The sequence below is a fragment of the Dipteris shenzhenensis genome, chromosome 32 (assembly GCF_047967505.1).
Source record: "Dipteris shenzhenensis isolate YYH24624 ecotype China chromosome 32, Dip_SZ_1.0, whole genome shotgun sequence".
Classification (NCBI taxonomy): Eukaryota; Viridiplantae; Streptophyta; class Polypodiopsida; order Gleicheniales; family Dipteridaceae; genus Dipteris; species Dipteris shenzhenensis.
The window spans coordinates 16,212,639-16,234,303 of NC_141627.1; the positions used below are offsets into that span (position 1 = coordinate 16,212,639).

General features: G+C 41.8%; 2 protein-coding genes across 2 annotated transcripts; one reads left to right on the top strand and one right to left on the bottom strand.

Moving 5' to 3' along the window:
* The first annotated feature begins 7,657 nt into the window (after positions 1-7,657).
* Positions 7,658-10,096, top strand: LOC147880360 (pentatricopeptide repeat-containing protein At2g13600-like). The gene is made up of 2 exons (XM_087370593.1): positions 7,658-8,452; positions 8,588-10,096. The coding sequence occupies exons 1-2, from the start codon at positions 7,658-7,660 to the stop codon at positions 10,094-10,096; spliced, it is 2,304 nt and encodes a 767-aa protein (XP_087226719.1).
* A 7,632-nt stretch (positions 10,097-17,728) lies between these two features.
* On the bottom strand, positions 17,729-20,636 carry LOC147880361 (pentatricopeptide repeat-containing protein At3g16610-like). Its single transcript, XM_087370471.1, has 2 exons — positions 19,487-20,636; positions 17,729-19,318 (listed from the first exon to the last, which is right to left on the bottom strand). The coding sequence occupies exons 1-2, from the start codon at positions 20,439-20,441 to the stop codon at positions 17,859-17,861; spliced, it is 2,415 nt and encodes an 804-aa protein (XP_087226597.1). The 5' UTR covers positions 20,442-20,636; the 3' UTR covers positions 17,729-17,858.
* Between the last annotated feature and the right edge of the window lie 1,029 nt (positions 20,637-21,665).

Sequence of the window (21,665 nt, forward strand, 5' to 3'; positions counted from 1 at the left end):
GAGTAGCTCGATTATCTGGTAGGTCCTAGTTTGGACACCAGATGGGGGCCATGTGTGGCCTGATGGCTAGACGACTTTAGATAGAGTTGGCACACTGTCAACTAGGCTACATGCAAGTGCGGGAAGGCATCCCATGATTGATTGCACTGAGGGTAGACGGAGCATTTCTCGGGGCAGCCCACTCTCGGGTTGCGGGGCCCGTTTGGAGCCCCAGATGATTCCGGATGGCTCTATTTTGTGCACCGGTTCTATCGTGTGTTGGTGGCCTATTTCAGGACCAACCCCCAGTCGGCTTGGGCGAACTGGGTCAGTCACCCAATTGGTTCTAACCGACTACTAGTGGTGGCTATATAAGAGCAAGCCCATGAAGCCCATTTCATCTCACTGGTGGCTACAGCAACCCTGATTCCTTAGCATCGAGCCTCCATCCTCTACTGTTTCCAGCACACCATCAAAGCTTCTCTTATAGGAGCGCACGGCTGGGAGCCATCTATTGTATCAGTTTTACAGTAATCAAATTTTTGATTCTCCATATTATCTGCTTTTCTCTCTTGCGTACGAGATCCTGTTATCTGTTGAACACAGACTTTTTATTTTCTTACATTAGGAAATGGAGTCAATTTGAGTGACTTTTAGTGTGTTCTAGAGTAGTACTATACTACTTTATATCCTAGAGTGCCATGTGTCACTGTGGAACTTATCCCATTAGAGAAAGAGCTTGAGAGATCTAAGAACAAGAAAAGGAAGAGACATGCGAGAGATGAGAGTACTTTATGATCTGATTCTGAGGGAGTGATTTGTAGAGCTGTTAAATCTACATTGAGAGAAAAGAAGGAAAATAAAATTAGTGGGAAATGTTTTACTTTTCAAAAATATGATGGGAAGAAAGATGAAAACATTGTCTTAGCATGGATTAGTCAGCATGATAATTATTTCTAGGGTGAAAGGTTTCTTGGAAAAGACAAAATTAAATGTGTTGTTAACCATCTTGTTGACAATGCAGCACTATGGTGAAATGTGGTCAAGAATAGTAAAAGATGGCCAACTACTTGGAAGGAATTGAAGAAAAGACTGAAGAAAGACTTTCTTTTGACACAATTCAAGTCAAAAGTCCGTCAACAATGGGATAGTTTGCATCAATTAGAAAAAGAGACTGTTGCTTTGTATGTTGAGAGATTTTGGCAATCTCTCATTCAACTTCAAACCATGGATAGGATTTATGAGAAAGAACAAAAGAGGAAATTTGTATTTGGTCTTAAGGCTAAAGTAAAAGCCAAGATCAACATGTTTCATTCTCATTGCTTGAGTTCGACTATATCACTTGCTACAAATTGTGAAAGAAAGAACGAGATACCCCAGGATGGAGAAAAGAATAAACCTTTTGTTCCTTTTTAAAAGAGGGACAAGAAGTTTAAGTTCAAACCATATTCTCGCTTTACGCCATCGACTACATCTCCGAAGGATCACGGCAAATCAAAAGAAGAAAAGAAGACCGACTTGAAGAAGGGAACTTGTTTCAACTGTCACAAGAGGGACATTATGCAAATCATTGTCCAGAAAAGAAGAAGGCATCAACCGTAAAGATTAACGTGATCGACGAAGTCAAGCAAGAGGGTAACAGTTTTGACTCAGGTAAATCAGGTAAGTTTTCTCCTTATGTTGTTGAAAATGAAGGGAAAAATAAATGAGAAAGAAATTGTTATTCTACATGATGATGGAAGTACACACGATTTCATTTCTGAATGATTAGTAAAAGCAATGAATCTTAAAGTTTCACCAACACAATATTGGTTAAAGCTGCTTTTACTAGAACTAGATATAATTGTTTGAATGAAGTGAAAGATTTAGAACTCACGATTGATCCATACAAAGAAAATAGAAATTTCTTAGTGGCTCCTCTAAGTAGAAAAGGTATAATTTTGGGAATGCCGTGGCGACATCAATTTAATCCTGATGTTGACTATAACCCTCACCAAATGTGGATCACACACAAGGATAGAAGAATTTGTTTAAAGGGACAAATAGAGAATGAAATGAATCCTTTGTTGAATCACACACAAGCTAAAAGGGCTTTTAGGAAAGGTGAAAAATCATTTTTGGTTTTTGTTAATTTGATTACAGCCGCACAAATTAAATCGAATGACGATTTCAAAGATTTTATCTCACAATTTTTGGATTGTTTCTTGGACGAATTACCCCCAGGTTTACCCAAGTCTAGACTTGAAGATCATCGCATAGAGATTTTGCTGGAAATTCACCTCCTTGTAGAGCTCCATATCGGGTAAACATCTTAGAACGAAAAGAGATTCAAAGACAAATAGAAGAATTGTTGGAAAGGAAATTGATTTGAACAAGTAGCTCCCCGTATGGTGCTCCAGTCCTTTTGGTGAAAAATGTGTGGACTAAAGAGCACTTAATAAACTCACTGTCGAGAATCGGTACCCAATTCCGAGAGTAGATGATTTACTTGACAAGTTGAGAGGAGCTAATTTTTTTATTAAGATTGATCTTAAATCTGGTTATCATCAAGTTAGAATGACTGAAGAAGATGTTTACAAAATAACATTTAGAATGCAAACGGGTCATTATGAGTTTTTGCTATGCCATTTGGTTTGACCAACGCTCCAACTACTTTAATTAGAATGATGAACCAAATCTTTATAAAGCATCAAGATTGTGTAGTGGTGTTCTTTGATGACATATTGATTTTTAGCAAGAATACTAAAGATCACAATGAACATTTGAAATTGACTTTTTCTCTTTTAAAAGAAAATCAATTGTACATTAATCTTGAGAAGAGTCTATTCTTTCAAGATCACATTGAATACTTGGGTCATATTGTTTCAAGTCAAGGTATTGAAGTAGACCAAAAGAAAGTGGAATGTATTGGAACATGGCCAAAACCTAAAGATATACATGAGCTAAGATCATATTTAGGCTTATGTAGTTACTATAGGAAATTCATTAGGAACTTTGCTTTCTTAGCAAATCCACTGACCTATCTCATAAAGAAAACTACAAAGTTCATTTGGACTTCCAGCCATGATAAATCATTTCAAGCTTTAAAAGAAGCTTTAGTTAAATCCTGAGTACTTCAATTACCATACTTTTCACGACCTTTCTTTGTTGTCATAAAACTGATGCAAGTGGAACTAGCATTGGAGCTTTGCTTGCTTATGCAAGACAATCATTCGATAGCATTTGAAAGTAGAAAGCTTAAGCCAACAGAATTCAATTATAGTATTTATGACAAAGAATTGATAGCAGTGATACATGCCCTAAGAATTTGCAAGCATAATTTAATGGATTCCGAATTCTTGATCAAGACTGATCAACAAAGCATTAAGCATATTTTGACGCAACCATTGATTTTTGATAGACATATCAAATGGGCTTCTTTTATTCAAAGCTTTCAGCCACTGATTCAATATCAGCCCGATAAAGAAAATATGGTTGCAGATGCATTAAGTCAAAGACCACAAATCAACAACATTTCAGTGATTGAAATACAGCCATTCCAGGCAATGAAAAATTCTTATCAAGATGACTTTGACTTCTCTGATATATGGACTAAGCTTGAACAAAACAATTGGAGTCCTATATCTAGCTATTCAGTTAATGATGGATATCTCTTTTATGAGAAAAGACTTTGTGTCACCAATCCATTTAGATTACAAGTAATGGAGGAAATGCATCAATCTCCTAATGTGGGACATCGAGGGGTGACTGCAACTTATCAAAGTATTGTTAAAGAATTTCATTGGCCTTTGATGAAGAAAGATATTTCTAAGTATGTTGCTAAACGTTTGATTTGTGAGAAGATTAAAAGTTTCAAAGGAAAAACACTAGGACTATTAATGCCTTTGCCTATTCCTTCATAGTCCTAGGAACAAATATCCATGGATTTTATTACTGGATTTCCCTTGACTTTTAATCAAAATAACATGATATGGACTGTCATGGATCGCTTTAGCAAGCAAGCATATTTCTTGACTTGCAAAAAGACATTGTCTACCACAAGCGGCACACATGTATTTGAAGTATGTTTTCCCACATCATGAATTACCAAATATTATAGTATCAGATTGAGATTCCAAGTTTTGTAGTGCCTTTTGGAGGACTTTATTTGAAAATCTTGGCACTAAAGTGGATTTTACTTCAACTTTTCATCCTGAGGCAAATGGACAAATAGAAGTGAGGCAAATGGACAAATAGAAGTAACCAATAATACTATCTTGGATATGCATCGAATATATGTTGATTCTCAAGGTAAGAATTGGGATAAGTATTTGCATTTATTGCAATTTGCTTATAACAACACAATCCATTCTACTATAGGAAGAGCTCCATTCGAAATAATATATGAAAAGTTATTACCAATTCGTATCACAAGAATCAGTCAAAAGATTGAAGCTGCTGGATGATTTTACAAGAAATTATGATCAAATCATGAGAGAAGTGACTGAAGCCAAGAAATTATGATCAAATCATGAGAGAAGTGACTGAAGCCATTAAGAGAGCTCAAGAAAAGTATACTAAACAAGCAAACAAGAAAAGACAACATAGGATGTATAAAGAAGGAGATTTTGTTCTTCTATGAATTGAAAAGAGGCATTTAAAGAGTGTTGATAAATGCCTTGTAGTAAAATTAGCACCAAGGTTTTATGGATCTTTCAAGGTTATCTCTAAGGTAAATGATTTGACCTATCGTTTGGAATTGCCCAATCATTGGAAAATTCATAACGCCTTTCACATTCATCTCTTGACACCTTTTAAAGGAGAATTACCAACACATCTTGTTTATGAAGAGCCACCTTTAATTGTGGATGAAGTTAAAGTTCTTGAGCCTGATTGTATTCTAGATGATCAGCAAAGAACAATGCGAAAAGGAAAGACTTATAACTCCTATTTATTGAAGTTTAAAAATCATCCAAAAGAAAATGCACAGTGGTTTCCTGAGCAGTTTTTCCAAGACCATCCTGATATCCTTCACTCAGATAAACAAAATCACAACTAAGGTCAGTTGCACCTTAAGCAAGAGGGAATGTTACGAGAAAGTATTTCTCCAAGCTCTTGTTCGAAATGACGTAAAGTATTTATAGGATCGCACTAGACGTGGCAAGGGATCTATTTAATACTTTGGTTTAGTCAAGGATGCGTAACTAAACGTGTGCTATTAATAAGTATCATGAGTGATGCCATTTAGAAATACTCACATTAATGGGTTGTAAAGACCATTACTTAGCATGATTGGCTAATCATTTGATGTATATCATTGCGCTAAAGTATTTGACTAATGGTGGATTGGTTTATTGAGTATAGGAAATGACATGAACAGATGGGAGTAAACAAGCTCAAGGGAATAAAGGCTAAATGCCATGGTTTTATGCTAGTGCTATGTAATGTATTAAATGGCCAAGGGTCATTACATTTTTGATAAGGAAGAGTGCTTAAAAGCCTTTCCACTTTTGACATGTAATTTTAGATGAGAACGTGAGAAAAGGAGTGACAAAGAGAAAAGTAAGGTAAAAGGATGCTAAAGAGAAAGGAATGTTTAGGAGATGAATACGTGACTTTGTATCAATGGCTCATGCTCTTATTGCAATATTATAAATACTCTTGGTGTGGGATCACGAGCCACACATCTCAAGGGGGGAGATTGTACCCACTGATTGCCTCTTGTCTTTTCATGAGTTTCCATGCATATTCAATTTTTGGTGATATTGTATGTGTTAGAATTGTTATTCATGTTTCATGTTGAGACTATCAAAAGATACCCAGTCGATCAGATTGCATCTCCTCTCAAAGAGTTGCCAAGCGTCCGTTTCGTTGGCTGTACCTTCAGCACTCTCATGAGATCGGTCTCGAGCACTCAGGACCAAGTTCCAATCTCCAACAAACAAGTCCTGTTTCCCCTCCACAATTGTTGTCCTTAGCCTTCCCCACAAGGTTGTTCTCTCAACAGAGCTGTTCGGGGAATAAACTGAGGTAGCCCATGAACTTGACCTCTTGAAAGGAGAGCTCTGTAGCTACGTATTCCCCCCCTGAACTGGTTTTGATAGACAAAATCGAGAGTTGCTCAATAATCACAAGAGCAATCTCCCCCTCTTCAACCTAAGGGCAGTTGCTAATGCAACTGTACCCCCAATTACAATTTCCATCGAGATTTTTGCCTACTAACCACTTGCTGTTTCGAAAGAGCGCATGCACCTCTTACACTTTTGGGTTGCACAGGAGGTAGATAGCGAGCCTTGCCAAGGGACGAAAGCCACTGTGATAAGTTGAGGGATGAGAAGCTCGTTGAGTTTGGGGAAATGCACCCACACATGGCATTCATGCTGCAGGGCCTCTTCAGGACTAAACAAAGCGCTCCAAGGAATGGCGTACACCAAGTTGCCTCTGTAACCGACAGCTCAAAATGAGCCACTCGCTCACTGGTTGACTGAACCATGGCTTGGAAAAAGCCTCTCCCAACGAACTTAAAGTCGACCAGGGAGGCATTCCCTTGATAAGCAGAATCGAACCACCTTGGAAACTCGTCCTCTGAGGGGATGTGTCCAAGAAAGAGTAGGAAGACGCTACAATCAAGAAGTTTGCTGTATTCGCAGCAAAGGCTCTCCAGTTGGATATCCACCTGAATGCACACCACCTTACGCGAGGGTCCTCCAAATTCTGAAATCATCCTCGTTTTCTGAGATTGATTCGTTGTAGGCCCTACTCCAGACATGCGAGCTCAACTACATCGACATCAGTGGAGCCTGACTTGACAGCGTCGGCAAATGTGCCTGTCTTCTCATTGACACCGTCATTACCTTCACTCACTTTTTGCAGCTTCTTGGTAGCAACATCTACGGGGGACTGAGATCCTCTTGTCAGAAGGCATGGCTGAGCGAGTGACAAAGCTCGCTAGAGCTTCTCAGCCCTCCTTCCTCCCAAAGTTGAACTTCCATCTCCTCCATTCCATTGACCTTCCATCTCGTCCTTCCCCCTAAAGCTGCCTCTTGTCTTTCCACCTCCTCCCCACTCAAAGCTTGCCTCTTGTCTTTCCACGTCCTCCCCTCTCCAAGTCTCCATCCAAGAGCTCCTTCTTTGTGACACGTGGTAAGCTCTTCTCCTCCAAGCAGCCACGTGTCCTCTCTTTTTTTTTCCTTAAAGATTTGATTGCATGGGCCTGGCATTGCTGCAACCTGAGGTAATCTATAGAATTGACTCGAGTTGATTTGAGTCATTCTCACCATGAGGTGAAATCTCTCTCTCTCTGTCTCTCTCTCTCTCTCTCTCTCATGCTCCAACCCCTTCCTTAGTTTGTCTTCACTAATCTAGCTCAAAGCTCTTGCTTCCCCATCAAACCATGAACATGGGAAGTGTGACTCGTGCTCCAACTACATGGATCTGCATCCTTCCTTGACTTGAAGTTCTCTTGCAGCTTTTGCATCAATGCTCAATGCTCGCTCTCATGTGCTGGTTCCCTCAACATACCGTGGCACCCATTGTCGACATGGCAATCAAATCTAACTTTGTGCCAAATGGCACCAAGCTAACACCCTTGCGTGTCCAATGTTGCCTTTTCAATTCCAACAGTTAAATACCCACCGGTTTTCGTGTGTAAAAATCTTGAGCTATGTAAGGTAGCTTGCTGCCTGGGTCTTCTTAGGTTATGGGCCCAAACCGACGCCATCCTTTCGGTGCAGTACAAAAAAGAGTGCCCAAGCTGAATGATGTCAAGATCGTTAATGCTCGTACGGTTGAACGTCCAAATGAGAGTTCAGTGTACAGAGCAAATAATTTGATACTTACGTATGTGAAGCGTGGGAGGATAGTGGATGCTCGCAGCATGTTCGACAACATGCCAAAGCGCGATGTCGTGTCCTGGAACATTATGATTATGGGTTATGCTAGGCAGGGTGATGCGGGGCGGGCTTTGGATTTATTTGGACAGATGGGTTTCGAGGGTGTTCAACCCAGTGATCGAAGCTTTGTTGGCGCATTAAAGGCTTGCTGTAGCTTGGCAGAGGACAAGCACGTTGATAGGAAGTTTGTGAGCCTGCAGAAAGGTAGAGCCATTCACTCTCAAGTGTTAAAGGTTGGATTGGAGTTAGATGTATTTGTGGGGAACACCATCGTGGACATGTACGCAAAATGTGAGAGGTTGGAGGATGCACAACATGTCTTCGACGACTTGCCTCATCGTGATGTGGTTACATGGACTGCCCTGATTTCTGGTTATGCCAAACAAGAAGAAGCTGCTTTGGCTTTGGATTTGTATGCGCGAATGCAACAGGAAGGTGTCACGCCAGACAATAGAACCTTTGTAGGTGCATTCAAGGCTTGTACTAGCCTGGTAGCATTAGAAGATATGAAGCACTTTGATGAGAGATCTGCAATAACGGGATGCCTGGAGAATGGTCGAGCCATCCACTGCCAAGTAGTGAAGAGTGTCTTTGAAGCAGATGTATTTGTGGGAAATGCATTGGTGGATATGTATGCAAAATGTGGGAGTTTGGAGGACGCACGGTACGTCTTTGACGAGTTGCCTCAACGAGATGTGGTTTCCTGGAACGCCATGATCCTGGGGTATGCCAAGCAGGAAGAGAGTGCCCTGGCTTTAGACTTGTATGGACAAATGCAGAAGGAAGGTGTCACACCAGATGATCGAACCTTTACTGGCGCATTGAAGGCCTCCGTTAGCCTGGCAGCACACAAAGGGGAGAAGCTTGGTGAGGTTATAACAGGGTTTCTGCACGATGGTAGAGCCATCCACTCACGAGTAGTAAAGAGTGGCTTTGACTCAGATTTGTTCATAGGAAATACTTTGATAGATGTGTATATGAAATGCGGTAGCACGGAGGATGCACATTGTGTCTTTGACCAATTGCCTCACCGTGATGTAATTTCCTGGAATGCCATAATCCTGGGGTACGCCAAAGAGGAGGAGGGCGTGCTCGCTTTGGATTTGTATGCACGGATGTTCCAGGAAGGTGTTATACCCGATGATCGAACCTTTGTTGGCGCTTTGAAGGCTTGCGGTAGCCTGGCAGCCTTGGAAGAGGGGAAGCAAGTTAGCGGGAAAATTGCGAAAAGAGGTTGTCTGGACAAAGGTAAAGCTATCCACTTGCAAGTAGCAAAGACTGGGTTACAGTCACATGTATTCGTGGCAACCTCCTTGGTGGATATGTATGTGAAATGTGGGAGCATGGATGACGCACAGTGCGTCTTTGACAAATTACCTGATTGTGATGTGGTTACATGGACTGCCATGATCGTTGGGTATGCTGAGCAAGGCATGGTTGAGGAGGTGTTCAGACTTTATGCTCAGATGCAAGAGCAAGGTCGGTTGCCAAATAGCTTCACCTTCGCTGCTATCCTGAAAGCATGTGGTAACACAGCAGCTCTGAAAACTGCAAAGCAGCTTCATTCTCAAGTTTGCAGGGCTGGCTTTGCAATTCCTGCAATCGTGGGAAACAGTCTTATTGACGTTTATGCCAAGTGTGGCAGCATGGTTGCTGCCCAAGAATTGTTTGATGCATTGCTGTTGAGGGATATTGTACCTTGCAATGCACTGATTGCAGGATATGCCCACCAAGGGGAGAGTTTACTGGTCTTTCATTTGTTTGACAGAATGATGCAGGCGGGCATACAGCCAGACGGGGTTACATTTCTCTGTATTCTGACTGTATGCAGTCATGCAGGTCTGGTAGACAAGGGCCTGAAGTACTTTCAGGACATGAGCAAACAGTATGGAATTATCCCAACCAGGGAACACCATATTTGCATGGTTGATCTCCTTGGCCGAGCAGGCCAACTGGATGAGGCAGTGGCAATGGTGGAGAGAATGCCTTTCCAACCTAATGCCGTTGTATGGTCAAGAGTGTTGGGTGCTTGTCAAAAGTGGAAGAATGTAGAGGTTGGAAGGCATGCCTTTGAAAATGTTGTGAAGTTAGATGGGAAACTTCCTGCAGCGTATATCTCAATGTCAAACATATATGCGGATGCTCAGATGCATGAGGACCCTGTTAAGATGGAGACGATGAGAAGGATGCTGAGACGTGAAAGAATTGAGGAGAGAGTTGATGGACTGTCCTCAGCGGAAAGGTGATACGTCTGTCAGTAGGGGATGGGATGTTTTCTCGATATTATTTGTTCACTCGCCGTGTACAACATGTGCAAATTGATGAAAATAGGATGCAAATCCCAACGTGATGCTTTTATACTTGTACATATGAATCAACTTGTATTTTTCACAAGTGTTTGTGAATGAATGTTTTAAATAAAAGCAATCTTATGCTTGTGCCTATGAAAAAATGTGATGTTCTTTCACTTGTGCATGTGAACAAATGGATAGCTATAGAGAGAGAATCATTCTTACACTTACATTCTCTCAGTCCATGTAAATGAATATTTTAAACAAGATCTTGCATTTGCTTATAAAAGAATGTGATTTTATTTTATTTGTGCATGTGAATGAATGAATGTTGCTATTTCACATCATTCTTACATCTTTGCAAGTAAATGAATTCGACATTCTTTCCCATAGCTATGTGCAGTTTTGAAGGAATCTAGCATTCTTTTGTTTGTGCATGTGAATGAATAGATAGATATATAGAGAATTATTCTTACACTTGTGGATGTGAATGAATGAATCTTATATTCTCTCACTGCATGTGAATAAACAACCGTCTTAAATAAATTCATCCTTACAATTTTCCATATAAAAGAATGTGATGTTCTATTACTTGAGCATGTAATGGATGAATGTCATTGTCTTAAATCATTTACATCTATACAAATGTATGAATTTAAATCTATTATTTGAATATGTTAATGAATGAAATGTTCTTTCTAATGTGTACTTAAAAAATTAAATATTGTAGAAAAGTTCTTATATTTCGCTCCACTTGAGTGAACAAATGATCAGTTTTGAATAAATTTGTTTTTACAGGTATGTTTTTTAAATAATATCTCATTCTTTAGCTCTGGCATGTAAATAAAAGAATACTACAGAAGCTCAATTGGTAAAATATTTTCTCGATTATGTTTCTATAGCAAAGCATGGTGCGGAGTAAGATATGGTCATATGTGACCGATTTGAGAAAAGTATCGGCATCAATCTCATTTGCAGAATGCAAGTATCGTCGTCACAACTTCACCAATGGTCACACAAATAAAGCAACATTCTCAAAATTTGGCTTAGACATTGAGTCTTTTTTGTGTCCCCATCTAATGTGCCAACTTTTTGTAAGGCATGTTTACAAAATATGATGAGAGTGGTAGATCCTTGTATATTAAGGACTACTATCATAGAGGATGATTGCATTTAGATGGATGGTAATGTTGAGTCAAAGGATCCTATCAATGCAAGGCCTAAACATGCACATGCTGACAATGAAGGAACATTGCAAGACAATTTAAAGTTTGTGGATGCCATAGGCCATGAAAATTCTTTTAGAAGAGAAAAAAGGGGAGACAATTATCCATGGAAGATAGCTTTCTTAGATAGCAATTGCCTAAAGAGAACTTAAAAAGGATTAAAGCCTTTGTAAGAAATGGCATACCTTTTAATAGTATGCGAAATAAAACGCTATAAAGTCTTGTGCCACACAAGTTTTTATGATTTATCTTACCAGATTATTAAAAAATGTGGATGGTTCATCTTGACAAGTCAAAAAACATTAGATGGAAGCTTGAAAAAAAAGTCCTTGGTTTTATTCCCACTTATGGATGTAGTCTGGCTTGTTATGTGGACTAGCAATCAAAGTAGACACTTGGTAAATGTACTATGTAGTATGCCCAAGGGAACCATGTTTTTAGAAAGTATTATTACTTCTGCCAAAGAAAAACCCACCTTATGTTGTTAAAATACGAGGGAGCAATTAACAACAACGATGGATGGAGAATGTTATTGCATTAGTAACAAATAATGTAGCAAACTATAAAATAACAAGCAATCTCATCATGCCAGAGTATCCCTCATTCAATTGGTGCCTTGTGGTGCACATACTCTTAACTTTTTATTGAAAGATATTGGGCATGTTGTGTTTAGGAAACACTCAACAAAGCAATTGCACCAATTTTGACAAACAAGATTTGTTGGATTGTTGGAAGGTTTCCAAGCACTAGTCGAAATAGTTGATGATAGTGATGGGAAAATTAGCTTGAAATATATATAGATTTTAGCAATAGATGCACACATTTGTGTAGTTGAGCCATTCGTGCTGGTTCTAGTAGTGGTTGACCAAGATGCATTTATCATGGGTGAAGATTGTTGGAAAATGTTGGAAGCAATATGTCAAAAAAGAGAATTTGTGCACTTTGTAGGAGGAAGAAACATCTCATTTTACAATTGATAGATAAAGAGTGGAAGCAACTGCATAAAGATGATTGGATATTGTTGGAAGTATACGTCAAATAAGAGAATTTGCGCAATTTTTACGAAGGAAGAAAAAACTCATTTTACAATTGGTAGATAAAGAGTGGAAGCAACTGCATACTCCTTTACATGGATCTACATTTTGCTTGCATCCAATTCTTATTAAAGCAGGAAATAGAAGTATTTAAAAAAATCAATAAAACCATGCAAAATGAGACAGTGTGCTTTTTTCAAAAATAATTCCACTTCAAATCATGTTCATTAGATTACATAAGGTTATTCTTACGATTAGCCTATTCGTATGAATAATAATACATCATGTCCATCTAAAAAAGTTTCAGAAAGTTGTAAATATGTCTATTGTGACCAAGGAGTAGTTGAACTAAGGCCCACACCTTCTCAATACTAAGTTGTAAATATGTCTATCGTGATCAATACTCTCAAGGAGTAGTTGAACTAAGGCCCGTGCCCTCTCTTTCTTGTGAGCGTGGTCCCATGTCTTGTGTGTCTAGATTAGTGAATTGGGTCGAATTGAATGAGTCTAATGCCTCATCTATATTTATATCTTTGAACATAGTTTGCTCTTGGCCTCAGATGTCCACATGAGCACATAATCTTTTGATTAATTTAGCCTAGGATGCAACATGAGCTTGCAGTTGCTCCGCAGTAACACCTTGTATCGCTTGAGGAATGGGCGATTCTGCTCACTCAACCAAGTCAATATGTGCTTGTTGTATCAACACATGAGCCCTTGTGGACCTAGCTTCTCTATTTTCTTTCTTGATTCTCTCCCGTGTGTCTGGTCTACCCTTTCCTCTTTTAAATAGATAGTATTTGTCCATCCAATCCACACAACGGTGCAATATGTCATGGCGTATGCTTGTTGGAACGAGACTTTACTAGCTGTTTGCCTTTCTCCTTCTACCTCAATAAAGAATTGAATTAGGAGAATAACATCCAAACTCTTTTGTCGAAGATCTACTAGCTTTAGTTGTTGAGAGTCTTTATTTCTGAGTGAAAAAACAATATGATTCTTATGAAATGTGATGAGCATAGCTACTTCTGTATCGAACAGGGATATGAAATTTATTATTCAAATTTGGATTGTTGTACTCGATGTGCTTGGGACTAAGTTGGGAATGAAAAGAGGTGATCACCCCGAAATGGATGGTCGAATCAAAAGAGTCCATCAAACTCTAGAAGGTATGATGAGAGTATATGTTTCCTTAAGGAAAAGTAACAAGTGGTTGCCATTACTAGAATTTGCTTATAATTATAGAAAGCATTCATCCACAAGGTTGAGCTCTTCGAACTAAACTACAAGTTAAAGACCAATTAAGCCAACTACAATGGGAGTCCCACAAAAGGTACCTAGTGCCGCAAATTATATAATCCAGATGTGGCAGAGGTTGGAACTGGCTTAGTCAAAAATGGCCAAGCTATAGATAGAGCTAGCACATGAGAAAAGACCTTAGCAGAATTTGGATGAGGGAAAAATTTTCTCAAGATTTTTCCACACACTAAATCCTTAGCTATGGGACAATGTGTGAGGTTATCACCTTGACTTTATGGGCCATGGGTAATTTAAAAGAGAATTGGAGAGGTTGGCTATCAAGTAGAATTACCACAAGAGTACAAGGTGCATCCAATGTTTCACGTGTCTTTGTTGAAACAATTTTTGCAACCAACTAATTCATTAAATAATGGAATTGTTATGTTACAAGAAATAGGGGAAAATATAGCACATCAACTAGCAAGAATCCTAGGTTGGGGAGAAACGACTATTTAAAACCGAATGATACCTAATGTGCTGATTGTCTAGCATGGTCTTCCTCTATCTAAGGCTACCTAGGAGTTCGTTTGCCAGATACAGGGAGCATTGCCAAATTTGGTCATCGTGGACGCTGATGCTTGAAGAGGGAAGGAATTTTGATTTGAATGTGACAAATGGTTCCGTGACAAAAAGTCCTTACAGAGACAAATGGTGATGTATGGAATGTAGACATAAAGTGTTTATGTTGTATATATGTTGTATTGATGTGATAGAAAGTCCTTAGAGAGACCAATGGTAATGTATATAATGTAAACATAAAGCGTTTATTTGTATTAAAAAGGGATCGGTCAAGGATTTAGCTACGGAGGTCTTTGATGATCGGAGTCCAAAGATGAATAGAAAGCCCAAATGCCTCCATGCACATCAATTTGAGTTAGTTTGTTAGCCAAGCACCAAGGAAGGAGTGCCTAGGGGTAAGAATAGAATTAATGAATTAGTTCGTGACCCAAAGGGGCTAAAGTAGCAAAGGCTAGGAATAGTAAGGGGCTTTCTATGAGATGGGGTCTACACACTGCGTGGAGAATTTGAATGAGATTAGCGATTTAAAAATTGTGAACATCCAAGCTGGGTGTACATGTCTGCAGGATAGTGTTGAGGTTCTATACATTGGCTGGGAGGGGATTCTAGTCTTACGCTGCTGCATGTCGTCTGCTTTAGGCTAGAGGAATTTGAATGTCACTCATCCCTATGTTCAAACCTACACTCTATAGGAGAGTATATGGAGGTTCATCGGAGGTAGCTTTGTCTGCACTGAACCCTAGAGCAGATTTTGCAAGAGTGTTCCGCTTTTCAGTAACTACTGAAGCCTACACAGAGCACAGGGCAGACAGGATTGGGCCTAAATTTGATACCTTACCAGAGGTTTTTCACCCTAGGTGTGTGAAGAGTGGCAGCGGAAGATGTAAGCAAACTGAAGCTACAGAATCACACAGAGAATACTAGAGACAACAAGATGTGCCACAAACAGATCTGCTGTAACTTAGCCCATAAACCAGGGCAGCAACTGTAATACAAGGAGTCCTGAACAGGATGAGAAACAGGAGCTGCAGAAGGGGCTGAACTGGAGCAGAGGATAGGGGCACAAGGAGGCTGGAGCCTGAGAACACGGAGGCTGAAGGAGCCTGGAGCGAGAAGCCTGGATGAGCCTGGAGCGAGGAGGCTGAATGAGCCTGGAGCGAGGAGGCTGAAGGAGCGTGGAGCAAGGAGGCTGAATGAGCCTGGAGCGAGGAGGCTGAAGGAGCGTGGAGCAAGGAGGCTGGATGAGCCTGGAGCGAGGAGCCTGAGGCGAGGAGGCTAGAGCCCAGGAACGAGGAGGCTGTTGTGAGAAGTGCACACATGAGGAAGGGGGAAGACCCTTTTTATAGGGAAGGCCAGAAAGGTCGGTCAGATGGCCTAGACCGACCAGCCTGGTCGGTCAGCCAACTGGGCCGACCAGCTGGTCGGCCAGAGCCAGGTCGGCCAGGGGCTGATCGGCCAGCCTACCCCCTCTGGCCCCCCCTGCTGCGTGGGACCTGGTCGGTCAGCCTCGGCCCTGTCTCGTGGGTGCCCCCTCTGAGTGTAGGAATAGCCTCCGACCAATGGAAAATAGTGTCAGATACAAGTGCAGAACCGGAAATGAAAGAACCTTACGAAGGGCGGGCACACCCACAAAGAAGCCCTCACTCAGAGCAGTGTGCACACAAGTACACTGTAGACAGGAGATGCATATAATGCTAACAAGGTGTTGGTACATATGGTTCGCTTTCAGATCTGTGTTGCTCTCTTTAGTTTTCAGTAAGTACACGTAGTTGAGTTGTGTCTTCATGTGGTGTCTTGTTATCGCAGAGTAAATCTTTCACTGTGCGAGGGAGCGATTTATAGCAGCAACTTCCCCATGCTTCCCAACACTCTTTAAGACTCTGAATAAAATGAGGATGTCACATCCATGATGTTGAATTGAAATTGTTTTCTCATGGTAATTGTAAGATTGGTTGCATGTGGTAGTGCCACCCCTATCCCAAAATTCCCACCAAAAAGTTGAGCTGATCCAGGTACCCTTGTCCATGAACCCTCAACTTGCTCCCAATCAAAACCAATGTCGAACTCAAAATGTCACGGAAAACTCCAATAGCACTTACTGCAAGATCCATGTCACGGAAAACTCCAATAGCGATCTCATACAATACCATGATGAGGTTAACTTCGTGAAACCTGCATACAAAAAGAAAAATGATAGCTAATTACTAACATTTTTCCAAGCCTCACTTTCAAATCCGTATTGATGTCCCGCATAGATACATCCTCTTTGATTGGGATTAGGTTTACCACCTTGAAAGCACCTCGACTTGTTTTGCTAAAGGCCTGTCTTGATTTGCACCGAATGTCCCACCATAAGTTCTCTTCTCCTCAATCCTAGTTACCATGGCAATCATCTTCTTAAGGTCCAATATGTCAAAGCATATCACCTGTTCTGGATGATGTTGGACATTCCACTCAAGAACTTACAACACAACTCACTCAAGTCACAAGATGGAAAGTTTGAACCTTCAACAAGATAGCCAAAAACCTATTTACATACTCCCTCATTGACTCCACCGTCCTTTACAGACAAAATTCTTTGAGAAGGGATGGCTGTAATGAAGGGGCAAGTTAGCATTCAGGTACAATCACCTAGGGAGGGCTAATCAGGAGCATTTGCGCAAAGACTATAAAGGCCCTGCCTCTGATCCTCAAATGGTGTAGCAATTTGACTCCCTATCCTCTACTTCAGGCTCTCTGCCTTCCCATTCAGCCTCATCATCATGCATATCAGGCAAAAGTACAGCAGCAATGCCGTCAGCATAAGAGTCCTCATAAGTCGACCAGCCAAACAACAAGATGCATACCTAAAAGAACTTTTGGGACACCAAGGTAAGATTCTGGACATGGCAGGCTGGCTGGCCAAGCACATACTAAACAAGAAGGAATTTCCGGAAATTGGATCAGATGGATGTAACTACCTTCCTTTCCGCTACTCTACCTCTCCTTGCCCCTTCTAGTTTCCCCTCTTTATTACAATTTTGTTGAGTCAAAAGAGTCCTGTAATGATTGTTGAAGAAGTTTAAGGTCCTGCCTAAAGTCCAAGGAGGTGTCCCAATCTCTGACCTAATCCTTTTCCTACATCTCGAATTTTGAATGGATACATGGATGGACACTTGTGCCTCTACAACAAGATGCATAGCTCCATAAGAGAGAACTCTGTAGCAGAGACACATGCTCTCTCCAAGTCCTTTATTTTTCTTTAAATTATGTACATTGTACACCCATCAAATATGGGTAATACTTTAAAAGGGGCACGCACCCCTTTAAAAATGTTTACAAACTCTGTTTAGGAGAGGCAGGCTTCGACATGGGAATAAACATCCCATCAAACTCAATACACTATGCTCTTGAAGGTGGTATTGTATGTATACTCTCTTTTCCACTCTCTTAAGGTTTCAAAATACTCTCTAAAGAGGGAGGCAGGGAAGGCGGGCAGTTGAGCCAATGGAGTGTCGTGGGTTTCTCACTCTCCCTCCCTCATTTTCTTTTACTTTCAACTTCATCAAGTCCTCCGCATATATATCATTGCTTTGGTATGTCTCGAACCCCCAATACAATGCGTGCACCGTTCCAGTAAGGTCAGTCCACCAGCTCTTTCTAGCCTTCTGATGTCTTATGAAAGTCCTCATATATGCAAGTACTAGAATATAGGTTTGCCATCAAGACATATGATGTAGCAAGTTTCTCGTCTAATGTCACTGCATTTTCAAACGCATGCCTACCGACCTGTACATTCTTCAAGTTTTGACAAGCACCCAAGATGGCCGACCATACAATTGCATTAGGCTGGAAAGGCATTTTCTCCTCCATCACCAATGCCTCGTTGAGTTGGCCTGCCCGACCAAAGAGATCAATCATACAGGTATAATGCTCAATGGTGGGGATAATGTCATACTGTTTGCTCATAGCCTGAAAGTACCTCTGACCCTTCTCCACTAAACCCGCATGACTACACACATTGAGAATACTAAGAAATGTCATGCCATCTGGCTGTATGCCTTCCTGTCTCATTCTCTCAAACGAATGAAACACAAGTTCACTCTCCCCTTGTCGGGCATATCCTGCAATCAAAGCATTCCATGGTGCAACCTCCCCTATGGGCAATGCATCAAACAATTGTTGAGCATCAGCCATGCTCCCACATTTAGCATAAATGTCAATAAGAGTGGTTGCCAACATCAGGGTAGTCATAAAAATACCCTTGTATATTTGAGAATGGAGTGCCTTTGCAGTTTCTAGAGCCGCAGTATTGCCACATGCTTTAAAGATGGCAACGAAGGTAAAGCTATTTGGTGGCATACCTTGCTCTTGCATTTGCGTGTATAGTTCCAAAGCCTCCTCCCTTGCTTCATGCTCAGCATACCCCAGCATCATGGAGTTGCACGAAATCACATCACGATGTGGCAATTCGTTAAAAACACACCGTGCATCCTCCAGGCTACCACATTTTGCATACATATCCACCAGGGTAGTTGCCAAAAATATATCTGATTCAAAACCGCTCTTAGCTACTTGGAAGTGGATAGCTCTACCTTTCTCTAGACATGCTGTCTCCATGGATTTCTTGTCGGCTTGCTTTGCCTCTTCCAGTGTCGCTAGGCCACTGCAAGCCTTCAATACACCTACAAAGGTTCGATAATTTGGTGTGAGACCTTTCTGGTGCAGAAGTGCATACAAATCCAAGGCCAGTACACACTCTTCCTTTTTGGCATAACCCAAGATCATGGCGTTCAAGGAAATTACATCACCGTGAGGCAATTCATCAAAAACACGACGTGCATCCTCCAGTCTTCCACACTTTGCGTACAGATCGACCAAAGTGTTTCTTATGAATAGATCAGTTTCAAAGCCACTCTTTACTACTTGGAAGTGGATGGCTCTGCCGTTCTCCACGCATCTTGATATCCCATAAACATGCTTCTCCTCTTCCAGAGCTGCCAGGCTACTGCAAGCCTTCAACGTGGCAACAAAGGTTGTATGATCTGGTGTAATACCTTCCTGGTGCATCTGCACAAACAAATCCAAAGCCAATGTTCCCTCTTCCTGCTGAGCATACCCTGAAATCATGGCAGTCCACGTGACCACATTACGATCAGGCAATACATCAAAGATACGCTGCGCATCATCCATGCTCCCCCATTTCGCATACATGTCCACCAAGGTGGTTCCCACAAATACATTTGACTCAAAGCCAATCTTTACCACTTGAGAGTTGATGGCTCTACCTTCCTCCAAATATCCTGTTTTAGCGAGTATTTTGTCAATTGTCTTACTGTCTTCAAGCCCCGGGAGGCCACAGCAAGCCTTTAATGCACCAACAAAGGTTGAATGGTCGGGGGTGACACCTTCCTGATGCATCCGTGCATACAAAGCCAAAGCCTGTGCACCCTTTTCCTGTTTGCTATAACCCAAGATCATAGCATTCCAGGAAACCACGTCACGATGAGGCAATTCGTCAAAGACACACCGTGCATCCTCTATGCTCCCAAATTGTGCATACATATCCAATAAGGTGGTTCCCACGAAACGATCTGACGCAAAGCCACTCTTGACTGCTTGAGAGTGGATGGCTCTACCTATCTCCAGGCAACCTACTTTTGCAATTTTCCCATAGAATTGCTCCCCCTGTTCAAGTGCTGCTAAGCTTCTGCAAGCCTTCAATGCACCAACAAAAGTTCGATCACTTGATGGGGCACCTTCCTGGCGCATCTGTGCATACAACTGCAAAGCCTGTGTACCCTCGTCCTGCTTGGCATAGCCCAGGATCATAATGTTCCATGACACGACATTGCGCTTTGGCATGTTGTCAAACACATGGCGAGCATCTACCATGCTCCCACGCTTCACATACATGTGCATCAAACTGTTTGTCTTGAACGTTGAAAGATCATTTAGACGTTCCACCGCACGGGCACAAATTTCTTTGTCCTCATTCAGCTGCGCCAATCTCTTGAGTACGTTTCCAGCTGTGCCGGAACAACAGGAATAATTGCAGATCGGCCACCTAAGCTGAGCACACATGGTCAACGAAAAAGCAAGCAGAGAGCTACCTGGCACAAGGCAGACCCGATAATCCAACTGAGAGAGAAGAAGATGGAGCAAGCGGAGCGTGGCAGCGACACGAAGAAGCCAACGCGTAAGCGAAAGCTGACAGACGAATGGAGCACATCTGCAGAGCATTTGAGCTCAATGTCGAGTCCACTAAGAGGCGGAGGTTGATTGGAGTGTAATAGAGTGGATTGGGCGGCTATTTCATAGATTGGAAGCCCCTCTGAGGGAGCAAGGACGGAGGTTGGCTGAGGGAAGCCGTGATGGCGCTCCATTTCAGTGCAAGGCTACTGCAAAGAGGCAACAGTTCGGAACACCAGAATGTTTCGGGAGGGCCGCCGGGAGGTCTTTCCCGGGAGGAAGCCGGAAGAAATTTCCGACCGGGAAACGTCGACCGGTGGACCTTCCAGGTTGAAGTGGCGGCAGACGTGGCCAGTGGATGTTGATGTGGCGAGTGGCAAGTGACGAAGTTGTGACTTGGCACATGATGTGGCGAGCAGTTGGCATCGTGGTGTCATCATGTGTCGACGTGGGTGGCGGCGGCCATTGTGACCTACACGTGGCGATGGGGGGTTTGGTGCAGTGGTGTCCTATGCATGAGTGGTGGTTTACTCCGGGTTTTGAGGCAGCTTGGATATAGAAGGGAGATGTCGACGGAGATCCAGTTCGACAGGTTTGTAGATGAGTGAGACGGAGTGGAGTGAGTTTGTGAGCGTGCATGCTGGAGTTTCTGCGAAGGATTGGTCACGGAATGGATGTGGTCGACGTTTGCGATGGACCTTCCTTTGCTTTAGGAGCTAGTGAGGAGATTGCTAGTGTTTCTGCGGAGGTTGTAGCTTTTGATGTAGTCGGGATTCGGGCTCGTGGAGCTGGTAGTGAGGTTCCGGTTGGGAGTGGTCAAGCTGTTAGTTTTGATCCAGGCGGTGTTCGGGTTCGTCGTGCAGCAGGTCGAGGTGAAGGAGGTCGATCTGATGGAGTTGCGAGTGGATGAACCGTTCGTGTGTTAGCAGTGAGGTGGTGGGATCTGATGTTTCTAGTGTTCCTCGTCCACGAAAGCTACGGAGTTGTCCTATCTCGATGGAGCTATGCATGACCGTAGAGCAGAGAAGAACCTATGGGCTCGTAATCGTTTTGATGCTTGGCGGAAGTTCAGTGGTTTAGATTTAAGTGTGAAGCTTGAAGATCTTGATCTTCGTGAGTTTAGTGGAATGTTGGAAAAGTTTTTCATGCAGGTTCTTAAAATCAATGGTGAATTGTTTCCTACGGGTTCTTTAATGGCTCTGTTTCATGCTTTTGGGAGAATTATTGCAAGGAAGCAGAAACTTCGTATTGTTGTGACGGGTGTTGACGAAATAC

Coding starts and splice junctions, on each gene's coding strand:
- LOC147880360 (XM_087370593.1), top strand. CDS start 7,658: ATGGGCCCAAACCGACGCCATCCTTTCGGTGCAGTACAAAAAAGAGTG. Junction 8,453..8,587: donor AGAGTGTCTTTGAAGCAGAT/GTATTTGTGGGA, acceptor TATGCCAAGCAG/GAAGAGAGTGCCCTGGCTTT.
- LOC147880361 (XM_087370471.1), bottom strand. CDS start 20,441: ATGCTCTGCAGATGTGCTCCATTCGTCTGTCAGCTTTCGCTTACGCGT. Junction 19,319..19,486: donor AACAGGATATTTGGAGGAAG/GTAGAGCCATCA, acceptor CCATGATTTCAG/GGTATGCTCAGCAGGAAGAG.